We start from the raw sequence: 26976 nt of genomic DNA on the forward strand, positions 1-26976 counted from the left end.
TGAATTGATAAAGAACACCTGGTTTGAGACTTGGACCGTGTTTCCCTTTTCTGCATTACATTGGAGAACCCTCTCAAAAATAACTTGTAACTTATCAATCAATCAATGTTTATTTATATAGCTCTTAATCACAAGTGTCTCAAAGGGCTTTAAGTACTTTTGAAATATGTTTTACTTTAACTGTAGATTATTATAAAACCTGTACTTTCAATTTCAGCAAATTAACAATATGATTACCTGTGTACAATATTTTAGAATACATTGTCCACATCTGGTGCCTGTTGTGGAATCATCCATCCCATCCATTTTCTAACGCTTGTCCCGTTCGGGGTCGCGGGGGGTGCTGAAGCCTGTGGAATCCTTTTTTAAAAATGATTTATGCTATTGAAAAATGTCCAAAAAGGTATTTTTTAAGAACATAAATATGTCAATGTAAAGTGACATTTGTGCCAGCCTATCCTAGCTGCACTTGGGCGGAAGGCAGGGTACACCCTAAAGAAGTCACCACATCATTGCAGGGCCAACACAGATAGACAGATACTCATCAAAATAAATTAACATTTATTGTAAAATGGATTATGAACTAAATAATAAACATACAAATGTTGTGATCAAGGATGTACAGTATGCATGTTGATGACATTAAGTGCCAAAGTGGTTGTTTGCATTTGCAAAGGGGGCCCACGCCCATGTATGGCTTTGGTCGATTTGCACGCATGCGCACTGATGGCCCTTCTGTCAAAAATGGCTGTGCTCTGGAAGAAGGAAAAATGCTGAATAGTGTTGGGACAGTTCGGGAAAAGTGGCAGACATGGCTAGATTGGCTGACTACTTTATCGTCGTGGGATATGATCAGGAAAAATCCGGTAAGTGTGTTGGAGGAGCTTTGTGGCTAGGCTGCTTACTGTGACATGATGTTGTTGATGCTAATACAGTAGCTTGGCGACTAGCTTCGTGTTAGCCGCAATGCTAACAGGCGAAAGTGGGGACACTTTCCTTTTTCCTCATTAACCCGCTGAATGCCGAGTATACTCTTTGTTTTACTTATACGCTCCTATTATAACTATTGGGGTAATTTATTTAAGTCAACTGAAACTTCATGAATTCAAAATGAGTCACATCCTGTCTGCATTGTACTTGTTGGGTGTCAATCTAAAGTAGGGGATTTATTTCACCAACAACTGGTTGGTTGGATAAAAGCAATAGTTTGTCATAAATGCTTTGTTGATATGACCGAGGTCCTCATTCTATAATACTCAAGTTGTGCATGCGTGTTTTAAGTATTGGCTGCATCTTCTGCCCACTCTGCTGTGATCTATTTATGATTTGCTGTAAATACACTTGTGTGTGGTTTGTTGTCTTGTGTTTGTGTTTGTGTGTGGCGGAAGTGCTGAACTTTTTTTTTATTAAGATGGACGCATCATGCAGCTGTGAGGAAAGGCAATCCTCTTCCCTTCTTTTACACTCTGCACTGTGTATCTGTGCTGGGAAAGGAAGTTGCCCTTGTTTCCATTTGTTGTGCCTCTAACTCAGCTCCACCAGTTTCTGGCGGGTCATAGGAATGACACAATCACTTAAAAAAATCTGCAGTATTCATTCTGTCTTCTATGTTATTTTCTGTAAGACATTCACACAGTCATGACCTCTTGATTGCAAATGCAAACATACTTTTTGTTTTTGAACCATGGCAGAACTTGCATTTACTGTTGATAGATGTATTAGCCATTACAGCAAAGACAGGGGCTCTTCATCAAACTACATCTCTAACCCCTCCTCCCTAGATGCCATCTTATGCCTGTTGGGCTGTGCATCAGCATCAGTAGGTGCCTTTATTTTGGTGGTTTAGCACAGATTACATTTTTGGGTGGTCTGCCATTTGATGTTTGTGTCCCTTACCTTCAAGGACATTATAAGAAATGTAAAATCACTGTCTTAGGCTGATTCGCCCTTGGGGAGGTCCAGGCTTTTGCTGGATTTCAAAGGGATCATCCATCCATCCATCCATTTTCTACCGCTTGTCCTTTTCGGGATCGCGGGGGTAGCGGGAGCCTATCTCCGCTGCATTCGTGCGGAAGGCGGGGTACACCCTGGACAAGTTGCCACCTCATCACAGGGCCAACACAGATAGACAGACAAAATTCACACTCACATTTACACACTAGGGCCAATTTAGTGTTGTCAATCAACCTATCCCCAGGTGCATGTCTTTGGAGGTGGGAGGAAGCCGGAGTACCCGGAGGGAACCCACGCAGTCACGGGGAGAACATGCAAACTCCACACTGAAAGACCCCGAGCCCGGGGATCGAACCCAGGACCTTCGTATTGTGAGGCACATGCGAGCCAGTCTGACCCACAAGAGGATAGAGAAAATAGTTAATTTATAGACTACAACTTTTGACTACAACTGAATAAAAATGGTGGGGTCACACAAAGCTCTTTGGGTAAACCTCTACCGTATATGGAGATATCTGCTGCCATAACTAAGGCAAAATACATCCCTAAAGTCTCAAATTCCAAATGGCTCGTTTCAAGCAAGATTGTTTTATAAATATCTCTGCCACGCCACCATGGTTTGATATCGCATTTTAGGGACTTTTGGGGATCCCAAATAACACAAAAACAGGTAACAACAGATAAGAAAAATTGATTTTGTATAATAGGACCTCTTTACAAACATTTGCTATGGCCTGTCCTGCAGAAAGCTCTTAATCCATAAAACTAGATGAGGCAATTTTTGAAGGAATTGTGTGTGAATGCTCCAATGTTAAAGTTGAACTGAAATGCTGATTGAATGTAAGAATAGTTCGAATGTTGAAATGGTTTGAATGTTGAAAAGCTGACGCTGAACATCATGATATACTAATAAATTGGAAGAGTAGAATGAATGGAGAAATGGTTTGAACGTTAAAATGATTTGAATGTTGAAGAGCTGACGCTGAACTGAAAAACTAGTGGAATGTAAAAATGGTTTGAAAGTTGAAATAGATTAAAGGACAAGATGATTTGAGAGATTAAAAGCAAAAGCTGCACTGAAATGTAGTATGAATCTTGAAATACTAATGTTGGTATAGTTAGAAGAGTTAGTGTACTTCAAGAGGTTGCAAAGTAACCGAATCTATATATATTTTAGCAGAAAATGTATTACATCAGCTAAAATGCTGGCATAAAAACAGCATGCTAACAAAAGAACAGCTAGCATACTTGTAACATGGTGCCAAGTAACGAAATCCATGATTATTAAGTTGGTACACAATTAGCTAAAATGCGAGAAAAAAATGTTAGCTTGCTAACTTTACCATGCTAACAGGAAAATAACTAACATACTTCAAGTAACAAAATACATGTTTATTAGGTTAAAAAATACGAAACCAGCAAGCATAAAACATTAGCGTGGTAAAAGTGAAACAGCTAGCATACTTTTAAGATGGCACCAATTAACGGAATCCATGGTTATTAGGTTCCATCCATCCATCCATTTTCTACCGCTTATTCCCTTCGGGATCGCGGGGGGCGCTGGCGCCTATCTCAGCTACAATCGGGCGGAAGGCGGGGTACACCCTGGACAAGTCGCCATTAGGTTAAAAAGTAAAAAATTAACTAAAATGGTATCATAAAATGATAGCATGCTAATATTAGCATGGTAACAAGGGAACAGCTAACATCCTTTAAAGGTGGCACCAGGTAACGGAATCCATGATTATTAGGTTTAAAACGTATAAAATTTGCTAAAATATTAGCATAAAACGCTAGCGTGCTAATATTAGCACGTTAACATTAGCATGCTGACAGGTGGAAGGCTAGCATACTTTTGAGATGGCGCCAAGTAACAAAATCCACGACAATTTGGTTAAAAAGTACAAAATTAGATCAAATGCAAACATAAGTTGTGAGCATACTAACATTAGTATATCAGGGGAACAGCTAGCATACTACTAAGATGGCACCAAGTAACAAAATCCTTGATTATTAGGTTTAAAACGTAAAAAAATTGCTAAAATGCTAGTACAAAACTTTAGCGTGCTATTATTAGCATTTTAATATTAGCATGCTAAGAGGTAAAAAGCTAGCATACTTTTAAAATGGTGCCAAGTAACGGAATCCATGACTATTATGTTAAAAAGTAAGAAATAAGATCAAATGCTAGCATAAAACGATAGCATGCTGACATTAGCATACTAACAGGAAAATAGCTAGCATACTTCGAAGACGGCGCCATGTAATAAGATTCATGAGCTGAACATGTTGCTGTTTGAACTAATTGCATCGGTTGAGAAATGTAAGAATTGTGGAACTTGCAAAAATGTCCTATTCATTTAAATGGGAATTTCCAGGTAATTTGGGGATCTCGAAAAAGGCGGGAATTTTTCAAACGTGATAAAAAGCATGAATGTCCTAAATGACCTCAATTGGTTGGTGTTGGAATGGTTTGAATGGGTCAAGAAATGTTGACGTGGTAAAATATTTTAAATTGAGAAATGGTATGAGGGAATTCCTGGAATTTCGGGAAAACCGGGAATTTTTGTAGTTTCTAAACCAACTTGGTTTTTTGTCCTGACTAAGAGGAATGTTTTTACGGTGCAATGGTTGAAATGGGTTGAAAAATGTGAAAGGAGTAATCAAATGAAAAAAGGGTGGAAATAGGGTTCAGAAAAATGAGAATCCCTGGAATTCCTGGAAATTTGTTGAACGTGGAAAAATGGTAGTTGAATGTGTTGAAGGTGGAATGATTTGAATCAGTGGAAGTTAAGCTACATAGCTTAGCTACATGTAGCTTGTTAGCAGAGGTGGGTAGTAATGCGCTACATTTACTCCGTTACATCTACTTAAGTAACTTTTGGGATAAATTGTACTTCTAAGAGTAGTTTTAATGCAACATACTTTTACTTGAGTATATTTATAGAGAAGAAACGCTACTTTTACTGCGCTCTATTTAGTCAAGTCAAGTCAAGTCAACTTTATTTATATAGCACATTTTCAACAACTTTTTAGATTGCACCAAAGTGCTTTACAGGTGAAAAAAGCATGGAGCAAACAAAAAAAAAAAAAACAAAAAAAAAAAAAACAACTAAGCAAAACAAAAAAAACAAACAAAGAACATAAACAATGAGTGTGCTAAACAAGATAATGCAAATGCAATACGGTAAAAGGGGTCGAATAAAAAGTTTTAAAAAATTTGCAGAATAAAAAAAAAAAAAAATAATAAAAGTGCTACAAATTGAAAAATACAACTAAAGCGAAGGGGTGGGAGGGGGGGGGGGGACTAGAAATGGTGGCCTAGTGGGCGGACTCAGCTCGGGTCAAAGGCCAGCGAGAAGAGGTAGGTCTTAAGGAGGGTTTTATCTACATTCAGCTCGCTACTGATTTTTATCGATCTGTTAATGCACTCTTTGTTTGTTTTGGTTTGTCAGACAGACCTTCAAAGTAGGATTTATCGCATGCCTGCGTTTCACCAATCAAATACAGTCACTGGTGACGTTTGACTCCGTTTCACCAATCAAACAGAGCCAGGCGGTCTCTTGATTAACTGCACATAAAGTTTCAGCGGCAAACAACAACAAGCTTAAAGGCCTACTGAAATGAGATTTTCTTATTTAAATGGGGATAGCAGATCCTTTCTATGTGTCATACTTGATCATTTCGCGATATTGCCATATTTTTGCTGAAAGGATTTAGTAGAGAACATCGACGATAAAGTTCGCAACTTTTGGTCGCTGATAAAAAAAGCCTTGCCTGTACCGGAAGTAGTGTGACGTCACAGGTTGAAGAGCTCCTCACATCTGCACATTGTTTTCAATCATTGACGCCAGCAGCGTGAGCGATTCGGACCGAGAAAGCGACAATTACCCCATTAATTTGAGCGAGGATGAAAGATTTGTGGATGAGGAAAGTGAAAGTGAAGGATTAGAGGGCAGTGGAAGCGATTCAGATAGGGAAGATGCTGTGAGAGGCGGTTGGGACCTGATATTCAGCTGGGAATGACTAAAACAGTAAATAAACACCAGACATATATATACTCTATTAGCCACAACACAACCAGGCTTATATTTAGTATGCCACAAATTAATCGCGCATAACAAACACCTCCCCCCTCCCGTCCATATAACCCGCCAATACATTTCAAACACCCGCACAACACACTCAATCCCACATCCCAAAGTACCGTTTACTTCCGCAAAGTTCATACAGCACATATATTTCCCCAAAGTTACGTACGTGACATGCACATAGCGGCACGCACGGAGGGCAAGCGATCAAATGTTTGGAAGAAAGCTGCGTACTCACGGTAGCGCGTCTGCTATCCAACTCAAAGTCCTCCTGGTTGTGTTGCTGTAGCCAGCCGCTAATACACCGATCCCACCTACAGCTTTCTTCTTTGCTGTCTTCATTGTTCATTAAACAAATTGCAAAAGATTCACCAACACAGATGTCCAGAATACTGTGGAATTTTGCGATGAAAACAGAGCTGTTTGTATTGGGACACAATAGTGTCCCAATACTTCCGCTCAATCCGTGAAGTCACGCGCAAACGTCATCATACCGAGACGTTTTCAGCCAGATATTTCCCGGGAAATTTAAAATTGCACTTTATAAATTAACCCGGCCGTATTGGCATGTGTTGCAATGTTTAGATTTCATCATTGATATATAAACTATTAGACTGCGTGGTCGGTAGTAGTGGGTTTCAGTAGGCCTTTAAGCTTACATGAACTCTACGTCAAATTTGAGGAAGCACATCGCGGTAAGTAACGTTAGTAGATATTTTGGCTGTCACCGTAGGCTGATATTAGCTTCCCTGCCATGAATCACTGTCAAATGTACATCATGTGGGGACATTTATTAACGCACTGCAGCCTCATAGACAGACAGACAGAGACACACGCAGAGTCGCACCCACACACACGCATGCATAGAAACACCAATCAGAAGTGCACAGTGTGTTCCCAGGTGCAGCCCACACCTATCAGAGTTTATGGTTTGCGTAAAGGCTAGCTTGTTATTTTCCTTTGTACCTACTGAGCCTTTGGTGCTGTTAATTTATTGTGGCTCAAATAACCTTAATTTGTTTATGTTACTGTATTATTATTTAATATATATTATTTTTTTAGTTGCTTAAGAGATATTCCTGGCTCTGAATTTGCTCATTGCTATTTTATGTTTTTGTGCATTATTTGTTGCCGTCATCATTAAACGAACAGGTTACTCATCAGTTACTCAGTACTTGAGTAGTTTTTTCACAACATACTTTTTACTTTTACTCAAGTAAATATTTGGGTGACTACTCCTTACTTTTACTTGAATAATAAATCTCTGAAGTAACAGTACTCTTACTTAAGTACAATTTCTGGCTACTCTACCCACCTCTGCTTGTTAGTGCCCATCACTGATAGTACTGTACACAATAACTAAAAATGACCAAAAAACTACTAATCCTTTAATATCCTTAGGTTTTTGTCCTCTAAATCCTATTGTATCCAGTAACTTATTTCCTAAATTTGTAAACATGAGCAAAAACTGCAAAAATTTAATTATGTGAAAATAAGTGTCTATCTAATCATTCGAGTATCGATCATTTACTGTTCGTGCCCTTGGTATAGACACTACCAATACATAGATGGAGCCACCCTTCCCTTTCATGTACGCTCGGTAAGGGTGGGACGGTTCACAAAATCCATGGTTTGGATCTTATTACGGTTTTGTGACATGGTTTTCGGTTAATTTCCCAGTACATTATTGTTCTTTTTAAAGGGGAACTGCACTTTTTTTTTAAAATTTTGCCCATTGTTCACAATCATTATGAGAGACAAGAACACACATGACTTTTTTTTTTTTTTTTAGGATTTTTAAAGATGATAAAAAACGCTTGAAAGATGCGGCTGAAGGGAGTCTCCGTTGTAGCCTTCAAAGCCCTCTAAAACAACTTCAAAATCATCCAGCAATGCTTTATATAGACAATGCAAGTATATATATAATGTCATAATAGACACCTTCATAACAATATATAAAATATTCAATATTTACCGTATTTTGACCATTTTAATCATTTCCGGGACTGATTTCTTCCGCGCATTGATTTCTGTTTCCATAGCAGCACACATCTGACTTCTGGCAACCACTTGTGTCCCTACTTCCGGAATCAAACACGAGTGTGTGTTCTAATCATGGCAGACTTGATAACAGACAACGAAGACGACTATTTTTGGACGAATGAGAATTCACAACCTTATACTTTTGAAGCTAAATATACTGCTGCTCAGGGTGAGGTGAAAGTGATTTTGACGCTATAAATATGGAACTTTGAGCCAAGCTTTTTGACATAAATGGCGTGCTTACCCAAAATCAACAGAAAACATTCCCGGCCAGCTGGACCAAAAGAACAACTGTCCATTGAGTGAGTAACTTTAATATCGATCATGATACACGCAGCATGCCATGCGTGTTAGTACAACTACAGTACATAAGCTGTCTGGCTAGCTCAGCTATGTACAAACGAAACATGAAATGTGGGCTAATACTTCACAGATACTGTAATATGATTGTTCATGTTTTTCAGTCAGTACAGATTGGTGTCTAATCGCAGTGCTGTGCATTACAAAGTCAAACGAACCGAAACCCCCGTACCGAAACGGTTCAATAAAAATACACGTACCGTTACACCCTTATTGTGAAAATTCCCATAAAAGTACAGTTCCACCTTTAACACCCTTAAATGCAGTAGTTCCCATTGATCCACCATTTATATTTGTTAGCTGAGGTTCTCACAAAAATATCTTATGAAATAAAACTTAATAATGCCTTCAAAAGCACTGAACCTTGAACTAGTGTAAACTAAAAAAATAGTGCTGTCAAACGATTTGTTTCTAATTGCAGTTTTGAACAACCGCAAACAATCACAGTTAATTATTTGCTTGCAGAATTATAATACACTTTTAAAATATCCCATATTTTGACAGACATTTAGTTTATCTCAGTGTCATACACAAACATTTTAAAAATGTTTTACTTAACTGCAAGTCATTGATTAGCTCAAAGCATGGTGACTGTGTTTTAAGAGTTACTGCTCATATACAATAATATTGCAAACAACTAGGTACTGATGTACACTAATAGATAATGCAATAAACACCCTATACAAATCTTAACATAGTGCACCATTTGTCTGCATTTACTCTGCCTTCAACCAGTTGCTTAGGCCAGTGTTTTTCAACCACTGTGCCCGGCACACTAGGGAGATACAGTCTGGTGTGCCGTGGGAGAGTATGTAGTTTAACCTATTTGGGTTAAAAATATTTTTTGCAAGCCAGTAATTCTAATCCGCAAATAATGTACCGTTGTTGAGTGTCGGTGCTGTATGGAGCTCGGCAGAGTAACCATGTTATTCTATTCCATATCAGTAGGTGGCAGCCGGTAGCTAATTGCTTTGTAGATGTCGGAAACACGTCGTGTGAGACAACAATGGTTTGTTGTGATCACAGTGTGCAGGTAAAAAGGTATCTAATGCTTAAACCAAAAATAAAAAAAAGCGAGTGCCGCTAAGAAAATGCATTGAAGCTTCAGGATGGCTATGCAAAACGAAACTAAAACTGAACTGGCTGCAAAGTAAACAAAAACAGAATGCTGGACGACATCAAAGACTTACAGCGTGTGGAGCAGCAGACGGCATCCACAAAGTACATCCGTACATGACAATCAACAACAAAATAGGAGCGCAAGACAAGAACACAGGAAAACACCAAAAAACTCAAAATAAGTCAGGGCGTGATGTGACAGTACACCTACATTGAGACAATAGCTATAGTGATGCATGCTTAGTTATGGTTTGAATTTATATCCAACAAGAACGACTTTTTACTGTTGAGTTTCATTTTTTTATGTTTTCTGCGAGTGGTGTGCCTCTGGATTTTTTCTATAAAAAAATGTGCCTTGGCTCAAAAGAGGTTGAAAAACACTGGCTTAGGCAAACAGCCTATTTACATTTTAAGATGACAGTGCTGATCTAATGTTTTGTACAATGTGACCTGACAATGAAACAAGTATTTGTCAAGGTACAGTGGAAGAAGGGGCATCTAACTAGTTTTGTACAAAATGTGCCAGTTTACTATAAGCACCACTAGGTGCTGACCTTCTCTCCAAGGAAGATGTGTGTGCCTGTGTCAAGCATCGAGGGTTTTTAAAACGGTTGCTACCTTTTTAAACAGGCCAGGTTCAAGTTTTCTTTTCTTTTTTTGAGATCTGATGTAAATACAGCCTTGAAACACATTGTGTAAACTGGATCAACATCTGGCACAGAGCACAACATAACAGGACACATACTTTCCCCCACCAATGAGCTCTGGGATGTACCTAAAGTGCAAAAACAAAAACATACCACATGAATCAACATTTTAAATACTAAAAATTTGATTACTAAAAAAGACAGTAACACTTCACCTGCAAGGCTTCAACAACATATCTAGCTTGTCCAACTTGTCATGTTTTGCTGGTGTTAACAGAGCTAATTTGTGCTCCTGTTAGGCCAGTGTTGCTTTCAGTGTGGCTCCTTGTTGTGCTGGATTTGTTTGATCATTCCCAGAGTTGAATTCCAGCATGTAGGCACTTCATGGACTAGTGTCTCCTCCTCCATGCCATGGCTACTAGTTGTGCTTCAAACTCTGATGTATTAGCGGGGCTGTGCTTGAAATGTCTCACAATTTGTTTGTCATTTAGGTCAAGGCACGTTAAGTCCACCGTCACATGAATAGGCCACAACGGACAGATGTTAAAATGGTAAACCTCTTGTAGCAGCAACCATGTTGTGAGGGCTGTCTGTCCCTTATTTACTGGCATTCTCTGTAATATTCTAGTCCTCAGCAACTTAGAGAATCGGACATGGTAACTTATGATCGGAGTGAGCAGGAAGGTGTGTGAAAGTGCAGCAGCTCAGAGAGGTTGGGCGGAGCCAAGCCATTAAGGGATTTAAGAACAAGTACTATATTTTTACATTGATCCTAAAATGTACGCACAGCCAGTGGAGAGAAGCTAAAATGGGGGAAATGTGCTCATATTTTTGAGTGCCTGTTAAAGACGCGCAGCAGCACTTTTCGCAAGCTGAAGACGTTCCCCTGACCCCAACATAAAGTGCATTACAGTAATCCAGCCAAGAGGTGACAAAGGCATGGATTACTCTTTCAAAGTGCTTGTGTGCTTGTAAGGATTGGCTTCTTTTTGGCCAGCTGCCGCAATTGAAAAAAGGTTTATGACAGCCTTTATGAGGGACTATGTTTTCTTGTACTAATGGAAAAACCTTTCAAATTTGGCTAAACATGTTTGCGATCTCGTGAGGTGGTTTTTGAGACGTTATTGATATTGGAAGTTTTTTGCAAAATCATGATGGAAACACTTTTTTCGCATTTAGAGGGCACCCAAACACCAAAACCGGCGGGGCGCCAATGCAGGACAACTTGGGCAGACGGGTTGTATTGGTCTCGCCTGCGGCCGGTCAACCGGGGGCGACCGAGGCGGCACCGCCACACCGTGCCGTCTCATGGGTTGTTTTCCTTGCAGGCTCGGAGAGAACCACAAGTGTCACGGCAACAGCAATGGCTGCAATATCTTCCTTAAAGTGGAGTCTCACGAGATGAGATTTTATGAGAATTACGGCTCATGACGCAAAACACCCTTTAATGGAAACACCTACAAGTCGCAAATGTGCTTAATCTAAATTTTTTAAGCATCGCTACCATTTGGCGAAAAAACTGCAATGGAAACGCAGCTAATAACTCTGTATTCCGCACAACTGGCAAGCTTGTCCAGAGAAATAGCAACCCTCATCTGGAACCCTCATCTGGAACGGTATCGGCTGGGGCACGAATGGTCTTTTCCTTTGGATTTGAAACTTCATCAATCCACAGAGTCTGTTATGAATGAACTTTGAGACATTCCAACATTTTGTTTTCATGATTCTTCATCCGAAAATTCCCATTGAAACAACTCTCTCCTGCCAATCTTTCTTTGCTTCGGATCTGCATGTGTCATGTTTGTGGCACAATCCAACATAATTTCTTGATGTTTTCTGCTATGTAACATCATATTTCTTATTTGTGCAATTTTACATTAGACATCAGGTACAACAACCTTTAAGGAGCTGTAGATGTTTTGTTTTGGTGTGACGTCATAGATCAACAGGAAAAGCAATAGATTAATCCGCTGACTTCACATGTAGGTGTGAAAATACAAACAAACTAACTTATTTGAGAAATCGTACTAATTTAGTTCATGAAAATGTACTCACTGTCTAGCTTCAATCTGACTGCATTTTTATTCCCATGTTTATAATTGTTGGTTTTATATACTGGGTCAGAGGACCTTAGATCTACAAGAGGGTACCAGCGGCGCCACCAAAAACCGTCACTTCTGTCTTGTTCATTAATTTTCCTTTATTTAACCAGGTCAAAACTAATTTGAGAGTGACATGACAGAGAGGGCAGGAAAAAACAGGTTTCATCAATACATACAATATAACAACAAAAACAAACAGTAGTTGTCACACACTATAGTTAAAAGCACAACTTACAACATAAAAATGTACTGCCATACATCCATCCATTTTATACAGCTTGTCTCTCTCGAGGTTGCGGGGGTGTCTGGAGCCTATCCCAGCTGCATCCGGGCAGAAGGTGGGTCAGCCTGGACAAGTCTCATAACTGCGCCAAATGATTCAGTAAAAACAATTTAAAAACAAATAGAGTGCCCAATAGAAACAGCTTCTCGATCTTGTGAGGAGAGCTAGAAGTGACAGTAATTTAGAGAGGCACCTCTGTACTGTGAATGTACATGCAAAGTTAGCTGCTGATTGGTAGCCGATCACGAGCGGCTTCTTTTTTTCAGTGTGCGGCCAACTTTCCTCGCCAACTTGATGCAAAGCACATTAATTTATTTGCGCCATCAATAACGTCGAATAAGTCAAAGATTAGCCCCAGCTTTACTTTTGTGTGTGTTCATGTGAAGTTATGTTTTTATTTAAAGGAAAACTGCACTTTTTTGGAATTGTGCCCATCATCCACAATCAAGAAACAAGAACGCTCACATCTTTCGCTTTTCTTTGCATTCTAGATGGTAAAAAAAACAGCTAGCACAAGGAGGCTTACAATGCAAGTAATTTGGGATTCACCATTTACGCCTATAAAGCCTTCTAAAAACCATCTAACAATGTTTTTTATATGTCACGCACATTCATGATAAAATTTAATACCAAACTTTCAATAGTCAATACCGATACCTGTGAATTTCCATGATTTTTTAATACTTAATCAACACCATGATGAAAGTAAAAATTGGACCCAAACTGCGAAGTATTTAAGATCACTATGCTTTAACATCTTTTTTGCACGTAGTTTGAATTGCATTAGTGCCTCCCACGAGGTTACTATACATCAGTGGTTCTCAAACTTTTTTTGTCATCCCCCACTTTGGACAAGGGGGAGTTTTCAAGCCCCACCTGCCCCCATCGCCCCAACAGAACGCTAATGCCAAGCTTAACATTTTCAAATTTATTGAACATCAAGTAACATCAAGTTGTATACATTCAAACTCAATAACATAAAATAACATCAAGTTCAATAATAAATAAAATAACTGTGCAGCTGTGGTATAACTTGCATCAGGTTAAATAATAAATCAAATAACTTGCATCAAGTTCAATAATAAATCAAATAACTTGCATCAAGTTCAATAATAAATAAAACAAAAGTGTTATAACTTGCATCAAGTTCAATAATAAATCAAATAACTTGCATCAAGTTCAATAATAAATAAAACAAAAGTGTTATAACTTGCATCAAGTTCAATAATAAATCAAAAGTGTTATAACTTGCATCAAGTTCAATAATAAATAAAAAAAATTGTTATAACTTGCATCAAGTTCAATAATAAATTAAATAAAAGTGTTATAACTTTCATCGAGTTCAATAATAAATAAAATAAAAGTGTTATAACTTGCTTCAAGTTCAATAATAAATCAAATAACTTGATGCATAATAATAAATAAAATAAAAGTGCCACTTTGCAATCTTTGCAAAAAAATAGGAGGAGCTATGCATTTTGGCAAGACAGGGCGAGTGAACAGGGGCGCCGCTAGGGATTTTGGGCCCCATGAAAAGAATCTTTACAGGGCCCCCAACACAGCGGCAACATTTTTTGATGCTATTTTACATACAATTATGCATTTTAATGGTATTCTGAATACAATGGAATTAATTTTGAGTCATTTATTTGCTGCAACACTGATTCTTGAGACTGTGGTAAAATGTATTATATTTTGTATATTATTATTATTATTATTATTATTATTATTTCAACACACACAGCTGCTCACCTCCTTCCTCATGTGGGGGCACTGGGGCTGATTCAGGGGCAGGGGGACTTGGGGGCTGACAGACAGCTGCTGCTGCTGCTGGTGCACTTGACTCTGTTCAGAATGAGGCATCATTTTGACAGAGGGGAGATCAACTATTATTGAATAAGAACAGCTTGATAAATGTTTGACTGGATTGATTATTTAACTAATATAGCAGTAAAATATAAAAATCCAGAGTTTTCTTGAGCTAACATGGTGAGAAAAGTGAGCTAGCTTATTACCGCAGACAGGGACAAAGTTAATATGCATAACTTTCCACCACAACTAACAAACAAAAAAATATTGGGTGACATATCGTCGACCCTTCAACTCCTTCTCCTCTCTTATTTTATTTTCCTTTCTTTTTTGGCTGCCTGATTTTTGAGGCATACTGCTGTCTCCTCCGCTTTGCCCGCTGTGGCGCTGTCTGTCTGTGACAAATCGTCGGTGCTCTACCTGCAGCTGATCCAGTCGGACTGAACCATTTTACGTAAATAGAGGGGGGGGAGGGAGGGCCCTGCAGGTGTTGATGCTTCCAAAACAAATAAAGGTATTGTTACCAGGACATGGAAAATAAAACATGTGTGATTATATGTTAGTTAATAACTTAGTGTCATTATTTTTTCTGTATTATAATTTCATCATCATTAGGGGCCTCTCTGGGCCCCCCTCCATCATGGGCCCCTAGAATCCGTCTCCTTTACCCCCCCTTTTCGGCGCCCCTGCAAGTGAACATGAGTTTTACAGTACTCCAGCATTAGTGGCTGCAATGAGCCTGTTTTGCACTGCACAGCTTTTCAAATCGGGGTTGCAGGCTTGACACTGCCACTGTTAAAACCTCATTGAGTTCGGGGCTGAGCTGGCTTGACACGAGTGCTTCCCGGTGAATGACACACAGTGTGTCCAATGCGCATTTGGCGCAACCCTCTTAATTAGAGCCTGCAGCCCGTTTCTTTACCCTGCCATGGTCTGTGTGCCATCAGAGCAAAAGCCCACACAGTTTTCCCATTTAAGGTTGTGTTCTTTGAGGAAACTGTCCATTATCTCGAACAGCTCATCAGCAGTGGCTCTATTTTTTATGTATTTGCAAAACAGCAAATCCTCGCACAGTGACTCGCCATTCACAGAGCTTCCGCTTAGCCCCGCCCCCATTAGTTACTGTTGCTATCTCTGTCAAACTTGCGCTCCTACCTAGAAATTTAAAGTCTACAGGAAAAAGAAGTAATTTACATTTATTTATATAGCGGATTCCACAGACAGAATCACAAAGTGATTTACAGTGTGTATAGAAAATGAAAGCATAGTAAAAAAAAAAATCTAAGAATATAATTAAAAACAAAAAAAAAAAGTAAAGTGAAATTTCCTCCCGTTCCTCGCGCCCCACCTGTCATGTCTCTATTCCCCACCAGTGGGGCGCGCCCCACACTTTGAGAAACGCTGCTATACATTAAAAAAAGAACAGCAGTGTTCTATAACCTCCCTGTATATCAAAACAAACACTACTGTGCTTATACTGTAAATATGCTCATAAATACAAGTACTGTTTTTCATTAAAAAAAGAACAGCAGTAGCGAGGAGCCTTCAAGTTTATAAACAATATTAATCTTAATATTCTCTCAATATGGTCAAGACACAATTGCATCATGTATTTTTTTATGAAATAGGCTAATCTAAAGGCTAAACATATATTTAAAGTCAAATATTTGTGTTTTATTTCTTACTACTGGAATATTATTAATTTAGCTTTTTTCATTGCATTATGTCCTTTTGCTCTAACTTTTCCAATTTTACTGTTTTTTTGGTTCATGTTATTACTACGTGTGCCATAAAGAGGCCATATTTTTTTCCATTAAAAAAAGTAGCGTTCCACAAATGACAGTTTGAACACCACTGGTTTACTATTTTCACCATGAAGGCAAACTGGTGCCAAACACAGAAGACTGTCTCTCAGCTGTGTCTTCTTAGAACTTTTAGAGGTGATAAAGGTTTGGTGTCAACTTTGTGGAGGTTTTCTGCACACATACTTTGCCTTCCATGACCGCTTGTAATTGATTAGCAAATAAATGCATGACTGTTTCTTCCTTCTTTCATGTCACGTTTATTGCGTACTTCAATGAAGTGGCAACACGGATCTCTTCTGCTATGTGTTTCTATGGCATTCCAACAAATTCTGTATTAGATGTGTTGTGAAGTGTACAATGCAAAGTGCAGGCTGAGGCTGACACAAATAAAGTTTGCCACTCTGTTTTTTGTGCGTTGCCATAGTCCGGAAGTAGTCTATTGCATTAAGTTGAATGTGCCAGTCTTTTGTTTTGATTACCAAATTTGAAGATGTTAAACATGTCATGTAAATTTACTAATGTTAATCAGTAAAATTAGTTTCGAGCTAGCCCCAATTTCAAAAGTGAGCATTGTGAGCGCCTTCTATCTTGCTTTGTTGGCATGAAAAATTGCAACCTAGAGGAAGTCTGCTATGAATATGCCTTTTTTTCCCGCCAAGTGCTTGAGGCAGAGCCGAGTCTGCCACTGGACGTGATATCATGTGCAACAAAGGTATCGTGTTATAGTGCCTGGGGCTACAGCTATCGGTTATTTTAGTAATCGAGTAATTAATCAGTTTGTTTGACTAATCGAGTAATTAAATAAAACACACCTTCATAGCCTTCATTTTTTTCTATTAAATGCACATCAACATTAAAATTGCACTTTTAATATGTGTGCATTATTGAAATAAAATTAAAATTGTCAGCTGTTTGCCACCACACAGATTACAGCACCCACACACCACCGCTCTCGTGTCCTCTGCATTGCAGCGGCCATGCAGAAACTATGTTTGGGTGTTTAAAGTGCGGTCCGGATTTGATGTATTTTTGGTAGTTACACTCATTAAACAATCAATCCAAGCAACATAATACAAGTCAAAGCTTTTTTCTAATGGACTAATTGTCGAAGCCCAATTACTGTTTGCTTTTACGTGAATTGGTACCTAACAGTACTGAATTCGGTACCCATTTCTAGCGATTCTGTTTGTCATTTGGCCCTCAAAGAAAATATTAGATTTTTGAACATTTGCTGATTGATACTGATAGTCACGTGTCACATCTTGATGCATCGAAAAATCAATGTATTGGCACATGCCTACTTTGTTCAGTTTGTGTAATGTGATTAATGTAAGTGTGATGGGTACAAGCGGCGGAAATTAGTTTCCTCTGTCGGGTGGTGGGGCTCTCCCTTAGAGATAGGGTGAGAAGCTCTGTCATTCGTGAGGAGCTCAGAGTAAAGCCGCTGCTCCTCCACATCGAGAGGAGCCAGATAAGGTGATTTGGGCACCTGCTCAGGATGCCCCCCGGACTCGGGAGGTGTTTAGATTCACGTCCGGCCGGTTGGTGGCAACGGGGAAGACCCAGGACACATTGGGGAGACTATGTCTCCCAACTGGCCTGGGAACGCCTCTGGATCGCCATGCTGTGGTATTAGCCGTAAAAGCTAACTAGGGCAAGAGCTAAGCTAGCTTCTACGTTAACACAAAACACATTTGAGTTTGTAATGCACACCACTGCAATAGGACAATAACCCGTACTGAAAAACATGAACCATCGTTTTACAGTATCTGTAAAGTATTAGCCCACATTTCATGTTTTGTTTGTAAATCGCTGAGCTAGCCAGAGACCGTATGTACTGTAGTTGTACTAACACGCATGACGTGCTGCGTGTATCATGGTCGATATATAGTGACTCACTCGATAGACAGTTGTTCGTCTGGTCCAGCTGGCCGGGGACTTTTCCTGTTGATTATGGGTAAGCTATCCATTTATGTCGAAATAGCTAATTTCTTAGTTCCACATTCATAGCGTCGTCGCTTTCACCTCACTCTCCCACCTTCCGTCTGCTCCAACGTCTCACCCTCTCCCTTGTGCTCGCTTCTATAAGCAGTAGTTCATCCATAGTATATTTAACTTCAAAAACATAAGGTTGTGATCCTCATTTGTCCAGAAATAGTCATCTTCGTTGTCTGTTACCAAGTCTGCCATGATTAGAATTTAGAACACACATTGTGCGTAAGGTTGAACGATTATGACCAAAATATACATCAGGATTATTTTCATAAATATTGAAATCACGATTATTAATCACGATTATTTATTGTTAATTAAAACATTTTATTGCACTTTCTATGTTGAACCAACAGTATGTGAACGTAGCTTTAATTTCAAAATGGAACTATAAAAATAATTCATTAATGGTAAATTGTACAAAAGTCAAAGGGCTAAAAAAAAATCAAACATGCCATTGCAGAGTGCAACCGTAAAGTGCAAAAAAGTGACAAGATAAGATTATGCACGAAAGGCACATATAGTACAAAGGAACACATTCATTGCACTGCTCACAGAATACTGTATTTAGAACATATGTCTTTGGCCAAATAAAATGTTATTACGTCCGTTATTTTGGCGAGTCTTCTAGAGGTGGACGGATACGGGGTGCCTCGGTGCACGTTTGATCTTACAATGGTCGTCTGTGTTTTAGGCACCCCCGCTTTTGTTGCTGTTGGTTGGGGCTTTGCGCCGGTGGTGTGTGGCCCGCTCTGTTAGCAACCAACTTTACAGCGTAGGTAAACAATGGCGGTTGAGAAAAGAAGGGACATTTTGTCAATGCCTAACATCCCTACACAACTCGATGGTTTGTTCACAGCTTTGCTGTGCAACTGGCTGTGGCGGGAGCATTTCCAGGTTTCGAGAAACTAGCGAGAGCGCCTAGAAAACGGCGAGGCTTGCGGTCGTGTTCCAGGGTTAAATTGCGTGCCTGTTGATACCCAGTGGGTAACTCTGCGGGAGGGGAGGGCACTGATGTAATACTGCATTTATTTCTCCCAATTTTGTTTGGGAGCTACTGGTTGATCTACCCACAGACTGCTGTTGTCACTCCTATTTGCTCTCCATGAGTCCACTGTCTATCGGTTGTCCCCTGGTGGTTGGCTAACTGAACCTGCTTGGTTTAAAATGCAGCGGGAGCCTGTTTTTTAAAGGCCTACTGAAATGAATTTTTTTTATTTAAACGGGGATAGCAGATCTATTCTATGTGTCATACTTGATCATTTCGCGATATTGCCATATTTTTGCTGAAAGGATTTAGTATAGAACAACGACGATAAAGATTGCAACTTTTGGTATCTGATAAAAAAAAGGCTTGCACCTACCGGAAGTAGCGTGACGTAGTCAGTTGAACATATACGCAAAGTTCTGTATTGTTTACAATGATGGCCGCATGAAGTGAGAGAGATTCGGACCGAGAAAGCGACGATTACCCCATTAATTTGAGCGAGGATGAAAGATTTGTGGATGAGTAAAGTGCAAGTGAAGGACTAGTGGGGAGTTGAAGCTATTCAGATAGGGAAGATGCTGTGAGAGCCGGGGGTGACCTGATATTCAGCTGGGAATGACTACAACAGTAAATAAACACAAGACATATATATACTCTATTAGCCACAACACAACCAGGCTTATATTTAATATGCCACAAATTAATCCTGCATAAAAACACCTGCGTGTTTGTTATGCTAGCTCCTAGCTCCTCTGCTAGCTCCTAGCTCCATAGAACACGCCAATACAATTCAAACACCTGATCAACACACACAATCACTCAGCCCAAAAGACCGTTTACCTAACCCAAGGTTCATAAAGCTTATATATTTTTAAAAAGTTACGTACGTGACGCGCACATACGGTCAAGTTATCGAATGTTTAGCAGCCAAGGCTGCATACTCACGGTACCTGATATTCAGCTGGGAATGACTACAACAGTAAATAAACACAAGACATATATATACTCTATTAGCCACAACACAACCAGGCTTATATTTAATATGCCACAAATTAATCCTGCATAATAACACCTGCGTGTTTGTTATGCTAGCTCCTAGCTCCTCTGCTAGCTCCTAGCTCCATAGAACACGCCAATACAATTCAAACACCTGATCAACACACACAATCACTCAGCCCAAAAGACCGTTCACCTAACCCAAGGTTCATAAAGCTTATATATTTTTAAAAAGTTACGTACGTGACGCGCACGTACGGTACGGTACGTGTTATGCTAGCTCCTAGCTCCTCTGCTAGCTCCTAGCTCCATAGAACACGCCAATACAATTCAAACACATGATCAACACACACAATCACTCAGCCCAAAAGACCGTTCACCTAACCCAAGGTTCATAAAGCTTATATATTTTTAAAAAGTTACGTACATACGCAAAAAAAAGCCAAAGCTGCATACTCACAGTAGCACGTCTGCGTCTTTGTCATCCAAATCAAAGTAATCCTGGTAAGAGTCTGTGTTGTCCCAGTTCTCTACAGGCGTCTGTGTATCCAAGTCAAATGTCCTCCTGGTTAGAGTCTCTGTTATCCAAGTTCTTCCATCTTGACTGCATCTTTCGGGAATGTAAACAAAGAAGCGCCGGCTGTGTACTGTTGTGGCTGACTACGTTCGAAAAATACGTCCATTTCGCACCGACAACTTTCTTCTTTGCTTGCTCAGCTTCCTTCTTCATAATGCAATGAACATGATTGAAACAGATTCACGAACACAGATGTCCAGAATACTGTGGAATTATGAAATGAAAACAGAGCTTTTTCGTATTGGCTTCAATGTGGAAGGCATACCCGTGTTCGCCGGTTTACGTCACGCGCATACGTCATCCTCAGAGGTGTTTCGAACCGGAAGTTTAGCGGCAAATTTAAAATGTCACTTTATAAGTTAACCCGGCCGTATTGGCATGTGTTATAATGTTAAGATTTCATCATTGATATATAAACTATCAGACTGCGTGGTCGGTAGTAGTGGGTTTCAGTAGGCCTTTAAATGGTAATATCACGGATGATCACCCTCATTTAATCGTAGCTGCCAAAATCGTGATCAAAATCCAAAATTGTATTAATTGTGCAGCCCTACGTGTGTTCTTGTCTCTCATAATGATTGTGAACAATAGGCAAAATTCCAAAAAAAGTGCAGTTCCCCTTTCAGTTCGCTTCAGTGTTTTACGGCTAGTTAACCAGTGTATATAGCACTCAGATTATTTTTGTTGTAAGTAGTAATGTGTTGTTTATTCTTTAAAATTTAATAAATTAGCAGGTTACTGTCAAATTTTCGTTCATTTTGTTTATGAATGTTAGGTTTATATCCTCATGCTTGTGCACGGGATAGATGGAGCTTCTGCTTGCTCACTGCGGTGAAAGCTGCTGGCTTTTAGTTTCAAACGACTTTTCAGCCACCCAGCCGCTACACTGCATTACTTTAGTCTGCACAGGCTATGGGGAGAGGCACTTTTAATATACCGGTATTAACTATAGCACCCTTATGCGTAAGTGTGACATCATTATTCTTGTTAATCTAACAATAAAATACAGAGAATTTATATAGAAAAAAGCGCAGTATCCTTTCTTCTCTGTAAAAGGATGGTGGCGTACGTGAGCCGGCAGGTGCTTGTCGCTGGATAGAGACTCGCTAAGGGAATGCAATACATTTGCTAGCCCCATTCAGTGATGTTTATTCAGAGCCCTGTGTGTCAAAGCCTGGCCAGATCAGCTGAATCCGCTTAGCTACAATAGCTTGCTTGCTATGCACAATAGGTAAACAATGACTTTCATCATCTCTGTGCATCCCAGCTCCAACTGACAAATGATATATTTTTTGTTGTCAAGGGACAAAATGTTCCTGGCATCACCAGAGGAGTCTAAATATAGAGAAGAGAATTTAGACAGTCTTAACAAGACACATATTTTAATCTATCTTTATCTACTTGACTTGATCCATGTGATGTCAAGCAGATGCAGTTGTTTCCGAACAGGTGTGTTATAATTTAGCACCCCCTAAAATATGTATCCTTTACGGAATGCTAAAGTGTGCCTAGTTAACATGTTTTTTGTTACAGTTATGTTGGGTATGCGTGTGAAGTTTGCATGCTTTACTTCGGATGGTTAGCGATTTTGGTACTGTTATAGGTACCGACCAAATTCCGTTGGTACTACAGGTTATCAGTTCATGCAAAATCTAATTAAATTTCTAATACCTTTTTGTAGCACGTGACATCACGTCTGTTTGAATGCCCTAGCACTTGGCGGGAAAACGGGCGTATTTATAAAGGACTGCCTTTAGTTAAAGTTGCAATTTTCCATTCCAACAAAGCAAGCATGCCTAATAGAAAGTGCTCAAAAGTAAGGTTTTACTTGTCAACCTAGCTAATTGCTCATTTACATTGAATATGCCATATGCAAGCTACTGATTTGCACTGGTGATTTTACATAGCGATTTGAACACCTCCAGATTTAGCAACCAAGATTACAACAAAGATGCACTTTGGGATTTAACAGCTGGTGTGTAATAAGTACAGTACTTATAGGCAAACTCTTGTTTTAGTGTTCAACAAAAGACAAGACTGGGACATTCAGCTTAATGCAATGCAGACTACTTCCTGGTTATGACAACACACCTAGGACAAACTGAAATAAATCCATACTTGTAAATGAGACTCAAAAGTTATCATTATCAGCACAGGGTTAAATGTGGGAAAAAACAGTCAGGCAGTGAGTTTATTTTTAATGTAAAGTCACTGTTGTAGTGCAAAAATATGTCATGTCAACATGCTCTGAGTACAGACTGGTCCGTGGTGTAACATACCGTATTTTCCGGACTATGGAAGAAAATCTTTTTTCATTTATTAGCCACACCGGACTATAAGCCGCATGTATATACGTTGTTTAAATGAGTTATTTACACAAATATATTGTAAATGTTTATTTACATACCTTAATTGTTTCTAAACTGTGTCTGTCACACGGCAGTGAAAAAGATGATCAAGCAAAACCGACTGTTCTTGTTTCAGAACTGGTTCCCAGTGTATCAATTCCTTGGAATCGCTTGCCATTTATTCAAACAATTCTCTTATCGATCCTTCTGGGTGTGGATGACGTCGCGTAGTGACGTCAGATCTCAAAATGGCGGAGTCCGGGCGCAACAAATGCTTTACAGTTGACTACATTTTACAAGAAAAGATTGCAACAGCGTTACTTGTAATACTTATGTATAAGGCTGCTAGTTCATCAAAAGGAGGACATACGCTGAGACCGTCTCTACACAAGTCCCAGTATGTAATGTTATAAATGGCATAAAAGCGCCAGTGACACAAGATTTGAAGTCGTTTTCGTTATATAAATCCACCTCTCTGCAATTGGTGAGATATATACTCCTCATGAGGGTGATTTGGCTGAAGATAAGGTGCCTCGAACGCCGAGTGACCCATTGTTCCCCTGCAACCATGCCACAACGCGGATCCAAGTAATCTAAACGCGTCCGTGATCAATTGTCCTCTAGTGATTTGGACGAAAATGCAACGTTTACTCCAGACGATCGAAAAATGTTGCAAGCTATGGTTGAAAAACTTGGAAAACTGGACATTTTGGATGAACTAAAAACTGACGTCTCAGAGCTGAAAAAATCAGTCGAGTACAATCACGCTGAAATGGTGGAGATAAAAAAGGAACAGACAACGCTAAAAGTTGAGTTAACAAGCCTGAAACTTGAAACTACTAGACTGACAACGGGGACGGCGTGGCGAAGTTGGGAGAGTGGCCGTGCCAGCAATCTGAGGGTTACTGGTTCCATACCCACCTTCTACCATCCTAGTCATGTCCGTTGTGTCCTTGAGCAAGACACTTCACCCTTGCTCCTGATGGGCCTAGTTAGCGCCGTGCATGGCAGCTCCCGCCATCAGTGTGTGAATGTGTGTGAATGGGTGAATGTGGAAATAGTGTCAAAGCGCTTTGAGTTCCTTAAAAAAGGTAGAAAAGCGCTATACAAGTACAACCCATTTACCATTTACCATTTACAACGGAGAACGAGAAATTAAAGGCGGACTTGTTGGAACTCCGCTGCAGGAGCATGTGGGACAACCTGCTGATCATGGGGATTAGTGGAGATGGAGGAGAAACTTACAGCACCGCGGAGAACCTCGTCAGAGCCTTTCTGAAGGAGCAACTCGACATCCCGGAGAAGAAGTCAAGAGGATCCAGATGGAACGAGCACACAGGATTGGAAAACGCAAGGAGGATGATGCTTGTAAAGTTTACTAACTCCAAATGCAAAGACGGAGTGCTTGCTCTCTCCAGAAGACTGAAAGGTACTAAATTCTTCATGACCAGCCAATACCCAATCGAGGTGGTCGAGAAAGGACGTAAGTTAATTCCAATTATGAAGTCCTTTAGGCAGAAAGGACAACAAGCTCGTCTTGTTGTGGATAAACTGTACGTTAACGGTGAGCTGTACAGAAGCATGTGAGGAACAATAACAATGTCGCGCAGTGATTGCGTCATTGCGACATCGCCATGGTGACGACTTGACGGCTATGAATTAAAATGTTGTTTTTGGAGCTTTTTACTTTATTCTGGGACTGGACAATGTAGTTAGATGTTGGGAAACGGTCAGCGAATAATGTATTTTGGGGGGGTATGTGTTTGTTTGTCTCGTGTGCTGTGGTGTGAATGGTGTGTCTGTGGGTTTATTAGAGGGGATATTGGTTTCCTCGGAAATAGCAGGTGATACTGCAGTTTTTAGTTATAAGATTTTCATGTCTATGAAATTTATGGTATTAAGAGAATCAATAAAATATATAATGAATTTACTCAGATTATATGGTTTATAGGAACGATAATGAAGTTGGAATAATTAGTTATAATTGCAATGGTCTTGCAGACAACAGAAAAAGAAAACTTATATTTATGTGGCTGAAGGAAAAAAAACCAAGATATTTTCTGTCTTCAAGAAGCGCATTCAACACATTTAGATGAAGAAACATGGAGAAAAAAATGGGATGGTCCAATTTTCTTTTCACATGGTCACAGAAATTCAAAAGGTGTTATGATTTTGATTAAAAAAAACTTTTAATTTTCAATTTAACTTTATGGAAAAAGACTCACAAGGACGCTGGTTAATATTAAATATGGTTATTCAGGTCAAAAGATGTGTGTTTTGAATCTGTATGGGCCAAATGTTGATGAACCTTCCTTTTTTGAAGAAATAAGTGACATGTTGCAAGAACAACAAGGGGAAATTATTACTGTGGGGGACTTTAATGTTGCCTTTGATAAAGTTCTGGACCGAAAAGGGAATTTTTCAATGTATTGTCATCCTCAATCTTTACAAAAGATTCAAAATGTTATGGATGCATTCGATTTAATTGATATCTGGAGATTCAAAAATCCTAGGTTAGTACGATATACATGGAGAAGACAAAACCAGGCAAGTCGTATTGACCATTTTTTGATATCATTTTCATTGCTAAACAAAGTGACTGCAATATCAATTAATGATAAATTGGGTTCTGATCATAATTGTATAGGATTAAATAATGCAATTGAAGATAATACACGTGGGCCCGGATATTGGAAGTTTAATCAAATGCTTCTACAGGATGATGAATTTATTGAAAAAACAAAGCAATTTATTACTGACTTTTTTTTAAAATAATGTAGGATCATCAAATCCCCAAATAGTCTGGGAAGCCTTCAAAAGTTGCGTACGCTTCATGGGAAAAAAAACAACTTAAAATGGCAGAACAGGAATTAAAGAAAGAAATTGAGGATTTACAAAAAAAACATTGATAGTAATGATAATCTAACTAGTGAGCAACTGAATTCCTTTACAGCCAAACAAGAGGAGTTAGCAGACTTAGTTGAAAAACAATTATTGAAAAATTATGACTGTAACAGAGCAATCTGGATGAAAAAAGGTGAGAAGTGTTCAAAATTATTTTGAAATATCCAAACAAAAAATCGTTCTAAAAAGAACATTTCCAAGATTATTAAAACAAATGGAAAGGTATTGGATACACACACCACACTGTTGAAAGAAATGGAAAATTACTTTAAAAATATTTTTTCTAATCCAGTAATCCCTCCTGAAACTACAATTTTTTTTCCAGAAAATTATGAATTCAGAAGAAAGCCATTCATGTGGAGGCCTCATTAGAGAGGAAGAACTTGTGGAAGCTGTTAAAATCTTTTCATCCAGGGAAAACCCCAGGATTAGATGGAATACCTATTGAGGTTTATCAAGTATTTTATGAAGAGGTTAAGAAACCATTGCTTTCTAGTTTTAATTACTCATATAAAGCAGGTTTTTTGTCTAACACTCAAACAGAAGGTCTTATTTCTTTATTATTGAAACAGGAAATAAATGGTCAGTATAAAGACCCAGTTTATCTAAAAAATTGGAGACCAATAACATTTCAGTGTTATGATCCTAAGATCCTGGCAAAATGTTTGGTTACACGACTTAAGTCTGTTTTGCCAAATATTATTCACCAAGATCAATCAGGTTTCCTACAAGGATGAAACATAGGAAACAATATTAGACTGTTATTAGAAATTATAGAAAATTATAAAATGGAAAATAAAAGAGGATTAATTTTTGTGGCCGACCTAGAGAAGGCATTTGACAAAATTAGCTTAGATTTTATTTGTAAAAGCTTATTTTTTTAAAATTTTGGCAACTCCTTATTACACTGGATCAGGACGCTACATAATAAAACCAACTGTAGAATTATCAATAATGGA

The 26976-nt window shown here is 39.0% G+C and overlaps 1 protein-coding gene across 4 annotated transcripts in view; it reads left to right on the top strand.

Moving 5' to 3' along the window:
- The first annotated feature begins 713 nt into the window (after window positions 1–713).
- Window positions 714–26976, top strand: part of sbf2 (SET binding factor 2) — a 259041-nt gene continuing 232778 nt past the window's right edge. For 2 of the 4 annotated variants that reach the window (XM_062028691.1, XM_062028699.1), the window contains exon 1: window positions 714–866. In XM_062028691.1, coding sequence (XP_061884675.1) covers window positions 812–866 — 55 coding nt within the window. In that variant the 5' untranslated portion in view covers window positions 714–811. The remainder of the gene's footprint in view (window positions 867–26976) is intronic. The other 2 variants (XM_062028716.1, XM_062028692.1) reach the window with 2 other exon arrangements.

Source organism: Entelurus aequoreus, linkage group LG02 (genome assembly GCF_033978785.1).
Source record: "Entelurus aequoreus isolate RoL-2023_Sb linkage group LG02, RoL_Eaeq_v1.1, whole genome shotgun sequence".
NCBI classification, from domain to species: domain Eukaryota; kingdom Metazoa; phylum Chordata; class Actinopteri; order Syngnathiformes; family Syngnathidae; genus Entelurus; species Entelurus aequoreus.